Below are 15007 nucleotides of genomic sequence, written 5' to 3' on the forward strand. Positions count from 1 at the left end.
CATGCCTAGAGATAGCAACTGCTATATATTCAAGTTTTTAAAATAAACTTTTTTTTTTTTTTTTTTTTTTGAGACTGAGTCTCACTTTGTCACCCAGGCTGGAGTGCAGTGGTGCGGTCTTAGCTCATTGCAACCTCTGCCTCCTGGGTTCAAGCAATTCTCCTGCCTCAGCCTCCTGAGTAGCTGGGACTAAAGTTGCCCGCCACCACACCTGGCTAATTTTTGTATTTTTTTGTAGAGACAGGGTATCACCATGTTGGCCAGGCTGGGACACCATGTGACATCTGGCTGCCGTGTCTCCTCGGGCTCCTCTGGGCTATGACAGCGTCTCAGGCTCTTTGTCTTAAGGCACTGGACAGTTTGAGACCTGCTGGCCTGGTATATCATGGGATGCCCCTCCACTGGGATTGTTGATAGTTTTCCTCATAGTTGACTGGGGTGGAGGGTTTGGGGAGGAGGAGCACAAAGCTGAGGCGCCTTCTCTGCATGCTGCATCCCCATGACTGGTCACTGCCGGCATTGACCTTGACCACCTGGTGGAGGCTGTACTTGTGGGGTCTCTCAACTGTGAAGCAGCTCTTCCCTGGCTCCGCCTCCATCCTGTACTGTTCAGAAAGAAGTCACTCTCTGCAATGCACACTTGAGGGCTGGGAGTTACACTCCACCCTCGGGGTGTAGCATCCATGGAAACCACCTGGGCTTCTTCAGCACGAGAGATTTGCCTCTTCCCCACCATTAACTCATTCGTTCAATCCTGTGTTGCATCAGGGTGGACACATGGGTATTTACTTTCCACGCTGGGTTACCATCCAAGGCTGCCTCGTATATTCTGCTGCTCACAACGTGCCAGCTTTAAGCTCTCTAGTTGGCCTCCGCGTCACTTTGATGTGCCCCCATCACGTGGGTTTGGTGAGCACTTCCTTTCTGGTGCCCTAAGATTACCTAGGCTCATTTTTCAATTTTTTTTTTCTTTTTTGAGACAGGGTCTCACTCTGTCACCCTGGCTGAAATGGAGTGGTGCAGTCACTCCATCCTGAAGCCCCCCGCCTTCCAGGGCTCCTGTGAGCGCCTCCCACCTCAGCCTCCCAAGTAGCTGGGAATAGAGATGCTCACCACCACAGCCAGCTAATTTTTGTATTTTCTGAACAGATGGGGTCTTACTATGTTGCCCAGGCTGGTACCAAACTCCAGGGCTCAAGCAATTTTCCCACCTCTGCCTTCCAAAGTGCTAGGATTACAGGTGTGAGCCACAGCACCTGGCCTAGGCTCATTTTTCTGTTCCAGCCCTGGAATCAACCATTTCTCCAAGGAGCCGTGGTTGTTTACTGGAGAATGTGGTCAGAAGCGAAGTCCTCGTGCCGTGTACACTGCACACTCAATTTAAAATCATTACAGTCGCAAATGCGCGGCACAGACAAGTGCGAGTGAAGATCCGGGAAGGGGAAGATGGCTCCATGGGGACAGCTGGCGGGGCCTCCCAGGACTGGGGGATGCAGTTAGGTGGTGCCCAAGGGCAGCATCTCAATCTGAGTCCATGTACATGGCTCTTCTGCTCTGATGCCAAGGACTCCCCAGGGGACGCTTCCTGGGGGACACTTTAGCCCACAATACGCTCTTCTTCCCACCACCCTTTCAGGCAGCACTGACTCCAATCTCCCCAAATGCTGGATAACATGGTTTTTATTGTACACAGGAAGAGGATTTTCACATAATGTCAGATTTAAAGGAAACTTACAGACTGGGCTCGGTGGCTCACGCCTGTCATCCCAATACTTTGGGAGGCCAAGGCCAGCAGATCATGAGGTCAGGATTGCAAGACCAGCCTGGCCAGCATGGTGAAACCTCATCCCTACTAAAAACACAAAATCAGCCGGGCATGTTGGTGTGTGCCTGTAGTCCCAGCTACTCGGGAGGCTGAGGCAGGAGAATCACTTGAACCCAGGAGGAGGAGGTTGCAGTGAGCTGATATTGCACCACTGCACTCCAGCCTGGGCGACAGAGTGAGACTCCGTCTCAGGAAAAAAAAAGGAAACCTACACAAGAAACCTCTAAGAAAGGTTTTGCAAGATCTAAAATAGCATGTGGCATATAAGTACACGTCACAGAAACAGTGTATATTATATGATTCTTGACTAACAGCTTGATGAAGACAAGAATAAAAACACGATTGGTAGGCCAGGCACAATGGCTCATGCCTGTACTCCCAGAACTTTGGGACACCGAGGCGAGCAGATCACTTGAGGTCAGGAGTCTGAGGCCAGCCTGGCCAACATGGCGAAATCCTGTCACTACTAAAAATTCAAATATTAGCCGGGCGTGATGGCACACGCCTGTAATCCCAGCTACTTGGGAGGCTGAGGCACAAGAATCGCTTGAACCCAAGAGGCAGAGTTTGCAGTGAGCTGAGATCCCACCATTGCACTCCAGCCTGGGTGACAGTGCTTAAAAAAACAAACAAACAAAAAACCCACTATTGGTGTTTTTGTGTTTAGTAAATTTTTAAAATATATTTTTAAAATAATGCTTGCATATTGAGAAAAAGCCCCACTTAACGATAGAAATGAAAATGAATGATCCCCCATCCCCCTCCCAGCCTCCTCCCTGGAGCTGAGGACTGCAGTGGCTCCCGTGTCTGCAAAGCATTTTATGTATACCACATCTTCAGGGGCATTCATTCCCGGGCCCTTCACGTGTCATCTGCTAGTTTTTTGTTTTTTTGCACAAGTGACTTTAGAGATCTTTATTAGCACACACAAGCTTCTAGCTGACCACTTAACCAGCATTCTGAACCTCATCAGACAGGCTGATGTCCATGTTTCTAGGCTGCCACCTGGAATGTCCATGTTTCTAGGCTGCTGCTCTGGGGGAAGAGGTTGTTGGACGCAAATGTTTAGAGCGCCTGCACCCAAAAGCAGAGATCTTTGCTCAGGTTGATGAAAGTAAACCTTCTGTCTGAGAGAGGGACGGGTGTCTACTATCAAGAGCTCAACTTCCACCAACTCAGGGGAAGGAAAGTCACAGGACACAATGAATCAAATATTCCTGATCCTTAGGTTTCTGCCCAACGATCCTGGAATATGAGCATGAAGTACAAGATGTAGAACTGAGCCTGAGGCACCTCCACCTCCTCGCTGCACCCTCTGCTCCTCACCCCTGACTCTAGCATTGAGCTGCCCCGGGGTCCAGCCTTGGGTCTTCTCCGCCTTCATTTTTTGCACCTCTCACCACTCTTGAGGGGCGTCTCTCCACCATCTGTGAATTCTACATTATTTCACACAGTATAATTTTATACAGTCAGACCCTAAAGAAAAGCTACCCCAAAGGTGAGAAACCAGCTTCTCCTTGTGAAGAACCAGAGTTAAGTAGACTAAGGGACTAACGGGAAAGTGACGTGCGTGGATGAGCGTCTTGGGGGCGCATCATGGTATCAAAGCATGAGTTAAAGTGCTGGTTCTGCAGCGGCACATCACTGGGAAGACGCTTTGCTAAAGACTGGCTGGCCCCACATCAGGGTGTGAATCAGGTTAGGGTTTACTTGACCCTCAGACTTGGCTTCGCAGGAGCTCCCGAGAAAGCATGAGTGGCCTGGCCCCTTTAACATGCTCTCCTCTTCTCTACTGATGGGACTTCTGAGGACGCTTAGTGGGATATCCCTTTCTAGGGATCGCCCGCCTCCCTGGTTACTGCTGATTGGTGCACTGTGGGCACTTGGCCCGAGCTGGACTTTGGGGCCCCTCCCTGAGTCTGGACTTGGGACAGGGAGCAGGAGCAGGCTGTCCTAACCTGGCCGTGTTCTCCTGGGAGACTGTGGGATACCCCAGTGGCCTCAGGTTAAGTGCACTTCTAACTTCAGCTGGTCTGGGCTGATTCCACTGGTAACCACAACAGGGTTTCTGGTGGAAGAGCGAAGGGGAAGCCCCTTGTATCACGTCTGGGGAAGAGATGTCCCTGCGGTGTGGAGTTCCGAGTGTTGTTCCCTCGTTATTACTTCTCTTCCTGCTTGAACTCATTATTAAATTAATTCCAGCACAATCTTAGATTTTCTTAGAAGGATTAGGCATTTCTGCTCTTAAATATTCTGACTCACAAGAGTTGATCAACTGATACCTGGGTTTCATTTTATGCCCGGATGATCTATTTTGCTAGCTGTTTCTATCTCTTTTTTTTTTTTTTTTTTTTTTTTTTTTTTTTTACAAGAGATGGGGTCTTGCTATGTTGCTCAGGCTAGACTCAAACTCCTGGGCTCAAGTGATCCTCTTGGCTCGGCCTCCCAGGTAGCTGGGACTACAGGTGCATATTACCATGCCTGGCTTAGTTGTTTAATACAGTCAAGCTGAGAATTACAAAAGTCAATGATCCTGAGTTATTTTATACTAATGTGGGGTTGGCAGATGATTCCACTGCAGGAAGTAGGAAAGATCACCAAGGAAGTAGAAATCTGGGGACAGGCCAATGTCATTACGTGGGAATTGAACAGAAAAATGGAATAGTCATCCAGAAAAAGGGAACAACCTGATAGAAAAATCGGCAAATATGGCCGGGCGCGGTGGCTCAAGCCTGTAATCCCAGCACTTTGGGAGGCCGAGGCAGGCGGATCACGAGGTCAGGAGACAGAGACCATCCTGGCTAACACAGTGAAACCCTGTCTCTACTAAAAATACAAAAAACTAGCCGGGCGAGGTGGCGGGCGCCTGTAGTCCCAGCTACTCAGGAGGCTGAGGCAGGAGAATGGCGTAAACCCGGGAGGCGGAGCTTGCAGTGAGCTGAGATCTGGCCACTGCATTCCAGCTCTGGGCGACAGAGCGAGACTCCATCTCAAAAAAAAAAAAAAAAAAAAAGAAAAAGAAAAATCGGCAAATAATATGACCAGAAATAGAAACACAAATGGCTCCTATAAATGATATTCATCCTTGATAGCAAGAGAAACATAAATGAGAATTCTAAGAAACACTTAGACCCCCCAGGGAACTGTTCTGGATGAAAACACTCCGAGATACGACTTTTCTAAGCAGTTCTGCTACTCAGACGCAACTCTCTAGGGAGAGGCTGGTGTGCACTATGAGCTGGTCCAGGCCCCGAGGACAGTGGTTTGGGCATCTGCTAAGCCACAGGGCATGCCCTGGACCCATCTGCACCCCCTTCTCAGTGTTTTTCTAAATGTACACATGTGCGAAATGGCAAAAGCACCAGGTTACTCACTGCTCCATTGTCTACCCTCTTCTCGGTGCTTTTCTAAATGTACACATGTGCGAAATGGCAAAAGCATCAGGTTACTCACTGCACCATTGTCCACTCCCTTTTTGGTGCTTTCTAAATGTATACATGTGCAAAATGGCAAAAGCACCAGGTTACTCACTGCTCCACTGTCTAATTAGCAAAGATTGAAAACCACCGAAATGTTAATCAATAGGGGCTGGTTCAATAAATTATAACATTCATCCGAAGAACCGGCTTAAAGAAAACAAGGAAGTTCACTATTTACCCATATGGAAGAATCACCAGGATACGCCGTAAAATGAAAAAAGCAAGAAACATGACAGTGTGCACAGGACGCCACCACTTATGTGAAAAAGAATGAGGAAATCAGAAGACAATGTCCTCTATGCGATATTTCTGCCGAAAATGTTTGAAATGAAAGTATTATGAGGAGACAAACACAGCCAACTTGAGTGACAGTCTATAAAACAACCAGTCTACATCCTCAAAATGTCAATTTCACTAAAGACCAAAAAAAGAAAATAAAAAAAAGGGCCGGGCGCGGTGGCTCAAGCCTGTAATTCCAGCACTTTGGGAGGCTGAGACGGGCGGATCACGAGGTCAGGAGATCGAGACCATCCTGGCTAACACGGTGAAACCCCGTCTCTACTAAAAAACACAGTACAAAAAAAAATAAAAAAATAAATAAAAAATAAAAGAAAATAAAAAAAAGAAAGGGAGGAAAAAAGGAAGGAATGCAGGCAGACTAACCAATCGACTGCCCAGGGAATTGTTCTTGATTTAAAAAAACTAGCCAGATGTTGTAGCTCACGCCTGTAATCCCAGCACTTTGGGAGGCCGAGGCAGGCAGATCTCTTGACGTCAGGAGCTTGAGACCAGCCTGACCCACATGGTGAAACCCCATCTTTACTAAACATACCAAAAATTAGCTGGGTGTGGTGGTGCACGCCTGTAATCCTAGCTACTGAGAAGGCTGAGGCGGGATAATCGCTTGAACCCAGGAGGTAGAAGTTGCAGTGAGCTGAGTATGTGCCACTGCATTCTAGCCTGGGCGACACAGCAAGACTCCGCCACAAAAAAAAAAAAAGAGACTAGAGAGAAATAACAGTGAAATACAATGTATGAGCCTTTACTGGATCCTGCTCTAAAGGACATTCCTCGGACAGCTGGAGAAATGTGAATATAAACTGCATCTTGGATGTCAGCACTGTCACTGTTTCATTTCCTAGAGTGTGAGAACTCTACTGTGGCTGTGTAGGGAATGCCCTAGGCCTTAGGAGAGTGACGTCTAAATATGCAGGACTGAAGCATCATATCTGTGATAAACTCACAAATACTCAGGAAAAATACCCATGTAGCAAGAGGGAAAGCAGACCTGGCAGTGGGAATGGCTGGCGAATAGACACAGAGGGTGGATGAGTGTCCTTGCACTGTTCTTTCAATTCCTCCCATAATGTAGAAACTCCAAAATCTCAAGTGAGAGAAAGAATGCATTTGTGTGTGCCTGAAGAAGCAGGAGAGGTGGTAAGAAGCCGTGTGTGCTGGAAGGCAGCAGCCAGGGGACTGAGGAGACAGGACATGGCTCAGTCTTCACTCTGGATGCCTGTTACCCTTTTTGAATCTTGAAACATGTGAATGTGTTACCTGTGGTTAATTAAGTAAACACATTATAACATTTCTGCCATACATTTGTGATTCAGTTGGCTCTGCACTGTGTCACTCTGCTGTGGGTCTGTCCTGCATGCTGTGCGATGGTGGGCAGCGTCCACCACCCACTGGGGTCCAGCAGAATTCTCCCCCCAAATTGTGACAACAGAAAATGTGACTGGACACTGCCCCATGTCCCCTGGGGGACAGAATCAACCCTGGTTAAGAAGCCCTGAGCTAGACAAACAGGCTTTGGGAAAAGTGACAGAATCTGGGCGCTTATCTCATCTTTACGAATGTGTTTCCTAGCAAAGTTCACTTACAAAGGTGCAGACACACCTTTGCCACAAAGCGGCAAATTTTCAAGCCTTCCTTCCAATACAAAACAAAATCTACAATTGCATCTGACAAGATCAACTGAATTTGGCAACAACACGTTTCACATATTTTTATCTTTCATACTCTTGAGCATGGTCAGAAAAGGCCAAGATCTGAAAACAGCGTCTCACGTGCATTGACTCACCCTGTCCCCAGACAGCAGGCAGTTTCCACTGGGGCTCCAGCTGAGCACGGTGATGTCGGCTGTGTGTGTCGGGGGCATCATGTGCTGCTCCTTGTCCTGCTTGTTAAACACTGTCACTTCTCCAGTCTCCCAGCCCATAGCCAGCACCAGCCGTGTCGGGTGCCAGCACAGGGAAGCAACTCGGAATGGCCTCTCGACATGTGTATCTGGCACACACTCCCCCTGCATTGGACAAGAGGCAAAATCCCGCAGTTCAGAAAGCGACAGCTACTTTTAAGAACTTCTGTCTAGGCTGGGCATGGCGGCTCACTCCTGTAATTACAGCACTTTGGGAGGCTGAGGTGAGTAGATCACAAAGTCAGGAGTTCGAGACCAGCCAGGCCAATTTGGTGAAACTCTGTCTCCACTAAAAATACAAAAATTAGCCAGGCATGGTGGCTACTTTTTGTATATTTAGCAGACACAGGGTTTCCTCATATTGGCCAGGCTGGTCTCAAACTCCTGACCTCGTGATCTGCCCACCTTGGCCTCCCAAAGTGCTGGGATTACAGGCGTGAGCCACCGCGCCCGGCCATGTGCTGTTTTCTAAAATTGTCTAAAGCAGCAGCTTTGGGGAAGATATGAATGTTTTCAGAGATTAACTTGGTTTGCCCCCAGTTGTTCCACTGGGCTTAGGAGCCATCTTCTGTGATCTCTTCATCGTCCGATAGATCGTTATTTTGAAATCCTGAAGTTTTCCTTGTGCCAACTGGAAGCACAGAAATATGCTGCTAACTAGTTTTACAACAGTATGCTTCAGATCTTCTAAATTAAACAATTTTATCTAAAATTGCTGTAACTTTGGAATTTAATAATATTTATTTTAAAAAAAAATCCCATTTACAATACATGTTATAGGCTCCTGCAAGGGAGAATCTACCCAAAAACATGGGCAAAACTGGGGTTGGTGCTGGGGCTGGACTAAGCCCTAAAGGTGCCACAGCCTTCACATAGCTGCCGGTGTATGGAGGAGCCTGCTAGCAACAAGGAAGCTGCAGACCAGCGCTGCACCGGGCCACAAGGGCATGTGTGTGTGGGGGGCCGTTCCTGAGGAAGAGGCCGCTTAGCCACTTTCACCTGAAGGATTAATGCATTAATTACGCAAATGGACGAAGGAGTGCCTTCTATGCAGGGGGCACAGCACGTGCAGGGCTGGAAGGCCGAGGAAGGCTGTGGAAGGCTGTGTTGGCATCAAGGAAGGTGAGCCTGATGTGACAGATGGCAGAGTGCTGAGGGCCACATCAGGGACTCCATGTTCACCCAAAGAGCAGTGCGGGGCAGGTGAGGCGGAAGCAGGGAGTGATTCCATCTGTGATGCCAGGACAGGCCAGGCCTGGCTGCCATGTGGAGTACAGTAGAGGAGGCCTGTGAGGGCACAGCTGCAGCAGTAGGAAGTTGTACTGGTGTCCAGGAGAGGGGGATGGGAGCCTGGAGGAGGGAAGGGTGATTGGAAGGGCAAGAAGCGGCAGACTCGCTAGAGGTTCCAGGGGAGAAACTGGGAGGATCTAGTGACGGGTTACAAGGTAGGGGAGTGGGAGATGTCAACAGTCACACCCAGGTCCCTGTTCTAGAAACCAGGATAAAGGAGGTGCCTTTCATTGAGATAGGAGGTACCCATTTCAGTGAGCAAGAGATATGAGGCAGGGGAGGGGTGGGGGACAATTTCAGTTCAGTCTTGTGTAGTCTGAGATCTCCTTGAAACATCCTAGAGATGTCAGGAAGGCAGCTGGGTCTCTAAGCTTACTGCTCAGAGGGAACTCCGAGGCAGGAGATGTGTGTCTGCAAGCCACTGAGGATGCTCAGACCACAGGAGGAAGAAACAGAGAGAAGCCTTGACCAACAGAGAGGAAGGCCATGGTGTTCACAGGCTGGAAATGGAGGAAGAGCTGGCAAAGCCATGGAGGTCGGGCAGGGAACACCCCACCCCTGCGCTCTCAGGCATGTTTCCTAGAGGACTTCACGGGAATGTGGTACAGACAAGGACCCTGAAACACTCAGGCGGTGACACCGAGAAGCAACTGATGACTGTCATTGCTTGGGTGGAGTTGTGGTGGCAACAGGGAGCCTGCAGAAGAGTGAGTGGAGGAGGAAACCTCATTTTCTTTTTTTGAGACGGAGTCTCGCTGTCTCCCAGGCTGGAGTGCAGTGGCTCCACCTCGGCTCACTGCAAGCTCCGCCTCCCGGGTTCACGCCATTCTCCTGCCTCAGCCTCCTGAGTAGTTGGGACTACAGGTGCCCACCACCATGCCCGGCTAATTCTTTGTATTTTCAGTAGAGACGGGGTTTCACCGTGTTAGCCAGGATGGTCTCGATCTCCTGACCGCGTGATCCGCCCACCTCAGCCTCCCAAAGTGCTGGGATTACAGGCATGAGCCACCGCCCCCGGCACTTCATTTTCTTTGTGGAGTAGGAGGTGCAATGGGCACTGAGAGGGTGGTTATGGAAGTCTGAGGAGTTTGAGGAAAGTTTCTGTTGGGGGTGAACTGTGTCCCCACAAAAATATGTGGAAGTCCTGGTCCTTGTGACGTGGCCTCCTTTGGAAACATGGTCTTTGCAGATATGGGTAAGCTCAGGTGAGGTCATTAGAGCAGGCCCTAGTTACATATGCCAGGTGTCCTTTTAGGAAGAGGAGAAGAGGCCGGGCGCGGTAGCTCAAGCCTGTAATCCCAGCACTTTGGGAGGCCGAGACGGGCGGATCACGAGGTCAGGAGATCGAGACCATCCTGGTTAACACGGTGAAACCCCGTCTCTACTAAAAAAAAATACAAAAAACTAGCCGGCCGAGGTGGCGGACGCCTGTAGTTCCAGCTACTCGGGAGGCGGAGGCAGGAGAATGGCGTGAACCCGGGAGGCGGAGCTTGCAGTGAGCTGAGATCCGGCCACTGCACTCCAGCCTGGGTGACAGCGCGAGACTCCGTCTCAAAAAAAAAAAAAAAAAAAAAAGGAAGAGGAGAAGAGATGCAGACACACAGAAGGGAAGGCCGGATGACACCAGAGGCAGGGCTGGAGCAGTGCATCTGCCCGCCAGGGAGTGCTAGGCTTGCTGGGAACAGCAGGAGCAGGACAGCAGCTTAGGGCAGACTCTCCCCTCAGCCTTCAGAGCCAGCGGGCCCTGCTGACACCTGATTTTGGAGTTCTGGCCTCCAGAGCTGCCAGAGCACCTTTCTGTTGTTTAAAGCCACCCAGTTTGTGGAAACGATTGGAGTTCCAAATGGCCACTGTGGAGCATGAAGGAGGGTGCTGACAGAGGAGGATGCCTCAGCATCCACAAACAGCACTGTGGGGCCATTTCTGGTGGTGACCATGAACTGATAGTGGCTTAATGCTGATGAGCCTTAAGGATTCCTAAACATGTCCCCAAGCCACCAAAATAGCTAGGGTGAAAGAACTGCCCACGTACTAGGGCTTTCATAATACTGGGCTTTGACATCTGTGAAAACTGATGATGGATGTTGTTTTCTTTTTCTTTCTTTTATTTTTGGGGACAGAGTTTCGCTTTTGTTGCCCAGGCTGGAGTGCAACGGTGCGATCTCCGCTCACTACAACCTCCGCCTCCTGGGTTCAAGCGATTCTCCTGCCTCAGCCTCCCGAGTAGCTGGGATTACAGGCACGCGCCACCACGCCGGGCTAATTTTGTATTTTTAGTAGAGATGGGGTTTCTCCACGTTGGTCAGGCTGGTCTCAAACTCCCAACCTCAAGTGATCCACCCACCTTGGTTTCACAAAGTGCTGGGATTACAGGCGTGAGCTACTGTGCCCGGCCTGATGGATGTTGTTTTCTTCATGAATAACCCAGAGTAGAGTTCGTTTGAACACACACACACAGGCACACATACACACGCATACACCCCCCGACATACACGCATACAGATGCACACACACACCCATATGCACACACATACACAGATGCACACATAGATATGCACATACACACACCAACACACATACATGCACATAGGGATGCACACATATACACACACATGCACACACATACCCATATGCACACACACGTGTGCACACACTCACAGATGCACACACATGAGAACAACAGCAACACAAACAACGTGGGCCCGAAGCTACCACAGTCAGGCTCCTTGCTTCTGAGCACTCACTTGCTCCAGGTAAATATCCACGCTGCCCGTTGAGGTTGTGCTGATGTAAGCAACTGCCAGGAATGGATGGACAGGGTGCCAGCTGATGTGTGAGGGTGACCCCGCTGCATCTGGGGCTTCTATCTGGTGGTCAAAATAGAGGGCCATGACAGAACTCAGGCCTGCTCAGCGCTGAAACCTGCAGGGAAAAAAAATGACCAAGTCCAATCAGTTTTAAATAAAACAAACAAAATGACTATACATGGAATGACAAAAGGGAAGCATCCCAAAGCTACCATTGGAAGACCATCGGCAACTTGAAAATGCCTTGTGGACTGAGCAGACAACCTGATGCGAGGAGATCTCCAACAGGGAGAAATGCAGATGAGAAGTAGTTAGACTCGGAATCACCCAGGCTGTGTGACAGAGACGAATACAACTCATGGCCATCAAAGAAGGAAAGAAAGGAAAGCCCTGCAGCCTAGACTACACATGCAATCCTCAGTAACTTTCATTCCAGTCACAATAAGGACAAGTTCTATTTCTGTAGTTGGCTCTTTTTTCCTTTTAGACCAAGTCTCGCTCTGTTACCCAGGCTGGAGTGCAGTGGTGTGATCACGGCTCACTGCAGCCTCAAACTCCTGGGCTCAAGTGATCTTCCCACCTCAGTCTCTCAAGTAGCTGGGACTACAGACATGCACTACCATGGCCAGCTAATTTTTAAATAATTTGTGTAGACACAGAGTTTTACTATGTTGCCCAGGTTGGTCTTGAACTCCTGAGCTCAGGTAATCCTCCTGCCTTGGCCTCTTAAAGTGCTGGGATTATAGCTGTGAGTCACCGCTGCCTTTTAAACAACATTTTCAAACAAAATAAAAGCAAACTGCTCCAGAAGAGAGTACTGGTACAGAAAAAAACCAGTACTTAATTTCCAGTAAAGCATAAAATCAGACTGTCCTCTACCTCTGACTCACAGGTGGTAGAAGACAGAAGGCTTCCTCCATTAGAGAGTCAAGAACGCACAGCTGCAGCAGCTGTGAGAAGTTGAGCTTGATCAGTTACGTGAACTTAGTGAACTAATCGCTCTCATTCTTCCTCTCAGATCTGGAAAAGATATACATATTGTCCCTTTTCAGGAAGGTTAGGGTGATACATGAAGTGACAGTCTGGTTACTCTCACTTTTTTACACCTCAGTCAATTTGGAGAAGTTAACTGGCAGAGAAGAGCATATTTGTAGACATGTTTGCCACCATTTAAAATTATTCAGGATGGGTGCGGTGGCTCATGCCTGTAATCCTAGCAATTTGGGAGGCCGAGGCGGGCAGATTGTGTGAGCTCAGGAGTTCAAGACCAGCCTGAGCAAAATGGAGAACGTGCACCGCCGCCCCCGCCGCCGTCTACTAAAAATACAAAAAATTAGCCAGTTGTGGTGGTGCACGCCTGTAATCCCAGCTACTCTGGAGTCTGAGACAGAAGAATCGCTTGAACCTGGGAGGCAGAGATTGCAGTGAGCTGAGATCACCCCACTGCACTCCAGCCTGGCAACAGAACAAGACTCTGTCTCAAAAAATAAATTAAAAAAAAAAAAAAGAAACCCAAACAACAAACAAACACACATTCAGATCAAAACCTGGGCAATTTAAAACAGCGAAAGAAACCTTTAAATTAAAAAATATGTATTTTGGGCCGGGCGCGGTGGCTCAAGCCTGTAATCCCAGCACTTTGGGAGGCCGAGATGGGCGGATCACTAGGTCAGGAGATCGAGACCATCCTGGCTAACAGGGTGAAACCCCGTCTCTACTAAAAAATGCAAAAAAAGCTAGCAGGGCGACGTGGCGGGCGCCTGTAGTCCCAGCTACTCGGGAGGCTGAGGCAGGAGAATGGCGTAAACCCGGGAGGCGGAGCTTGCAGTGAGCTGAGATCCGGCCACTGCACTCCAGCCCGGGGACAGAGCGAGACTCCGTCTCAAAAAAAAAAAAAAAAAAAAAAAAATGTATTTTGTTTAGAGACAGGGCTCCCAGGCTGGAGAGCAGTGGTGTGATCATGGCTCACTGTAGCCTTGAACTCCTGGGCTCAAGTGATCCTCCTGCCTCAGTCTCCCAAGTAGCTGGAACTGCCTCTTAAAATGAGTTTTGGCCGGGCGCGGTGACTCACACCTGTAATGCCAGCACTTTGGGAGGCTGAGGTGGGTGGATCACGAGGTCAGAAGATCGAGACCATCCTGGACAACATGGTGAAACCTCGTCTCTACTAAAAAATACAAAAATTAGCTGGGTGTGGTGGTGCATGCCTATAATCCCACCTACTCAGGAGGCTGAGGCACAAGAATCGCTTGAATCTAGGAGGCAGAGGTTGCAGTGAGCCAAGATCTCACCACTGCACTCCAGCCTGGGCAACAGAGGGAAACTCTGTTTTGGAAAAAAAAAAAAAGAGTTTTAACATGTTGCAGCCAGCCAAGGTTACAAATCCTGGGGTATGGGAAATTAGTATCTAACAAGTTTACTCTGTGAAAATATTTCTCTGAAAAATGAGTGATACGTTAGTACAACACTTTGTACTAACTATGAAGGCAAATGGTCCTAATTACTTTCTTTCCTGCCTGGGGTTTTTCAAGGTTCCCGCCCGGCTTTGGGTAAGGGAGTTCTCAGGGCTTGATGGCTTTGCCTTTGTCCTGTGCTTCTTGCCCAGTGTCCCCACACAACGCTGGGCTTCTCCGTGGCTGCACTTAGACTTTACTGTAAATGTGAGTTTCGTTGCTCACACACTGCCCCCCATATTATCTTTCCCAGAGAGCCGGAGGCACCCAGTATTCCCAGCTTCTTAGAACAGTGCCTTGCACAGAACAGGCCCTGCGCGGATGAAGCTGCGTATTAGCAAGGAGAGAGATTCTTCCTGTTGTGTTATTAATATAAGAAACGGGTTGCAGGCCTGACTGAATGAGTTCCATTTTTACACAATGCATTAATATAATTCTTCATAGTTCCTTTCACCTGCATTTTAACAAGTTCCCAAAATGAGTATTACCCAAAAAGTATATACCCAAAAAGTATCCCAAAATTATCAGTATAATTTATAAAAGTTGACACAAGGAGGAGAGATGGCTACCTATAAAATAGTTACGTACTTGATGACAATCTGCAATAGCGTTAGCTCGGAAACAAGTACCCTTCCTTTCCTTGAAACAAAGTCCCAGTCTCCGGAACATACAACTGGGAGATGTATCAACTTTGGGGAACCAGAGAAAAACTGTATTTATTCTAACTGATGTACTCCTCTCACTTTTAGGCGTCCAGCGTCTCCAGAGCCTCTACAAGTGCCTCCATTAAACCAGCTTTTGGAAAGAATCTGTTAAGCCCATTCAGCTAAGCGGCACGGGGTCACAGGGCTTTGAGTAGCCTTCCTCCTCTGTGACGCCGAGTAGGGAACCCCTGGACGGGGCTCCACGGTGGACTCTCAGGGGCAGGCACCCGGGACCACCCTACAAAGCCT

The 15007-nt window shown here is 48.8% G+C and overlaps 1 protein-coding gene across 3 annotated transcripts in view; it reads right to left on the reverse strand.

Annotated features, from left to right (window-relative positions):
- LOC105485847 (intraflagellar transport 140) overlaps nucleotides 1-15007 on the reverse strand; it is a 104126-nt gene that overhangs the window by 87505 nt on the left and 1614 nt on the right. For 2 of the 3 annotated variants that reach the window (XM_071083859.1, XM_011748407.3), the window contains exons 3-4: nucleotides 11539-11716; nucleotides 7388-7609 (exon numbers count right to left, since the gene is read on the reverse strand). In XM_071083859.1, the coding sequence (XP_070939960.1) occupies nucleotides 7388-7609; nucleotides 11539-11685 (369 nt within the window). In that variant the 5' untranslated portion in view covers nucleotides 11686-11716. Of the gene's footprint in view, nucleotides 1-7387; nucleotides 7610-11538; nucleotides 11717-14642; nucleotides 14748-15007 lie in introns of those variants that run through there. The other variant, XM_011748408.3, reaches the window with a different exon arrangement.

The sequence above is a fragment of the Macaca nemestrina genome, chromosome 18, assembly GCF_043159975.1.
Source record: "Macaca nemestrina isolate mMacNem1 chromosome 18, mMacNem.hap1, whole genome shotgun sequence".
In the NCBI taxonomy this organism is placed as follows: Eukaryota; Metazoa; Chordata; class Mammalia; order Primates; family Cercopithecidae; genus Macaca; species Macaca nemestrina.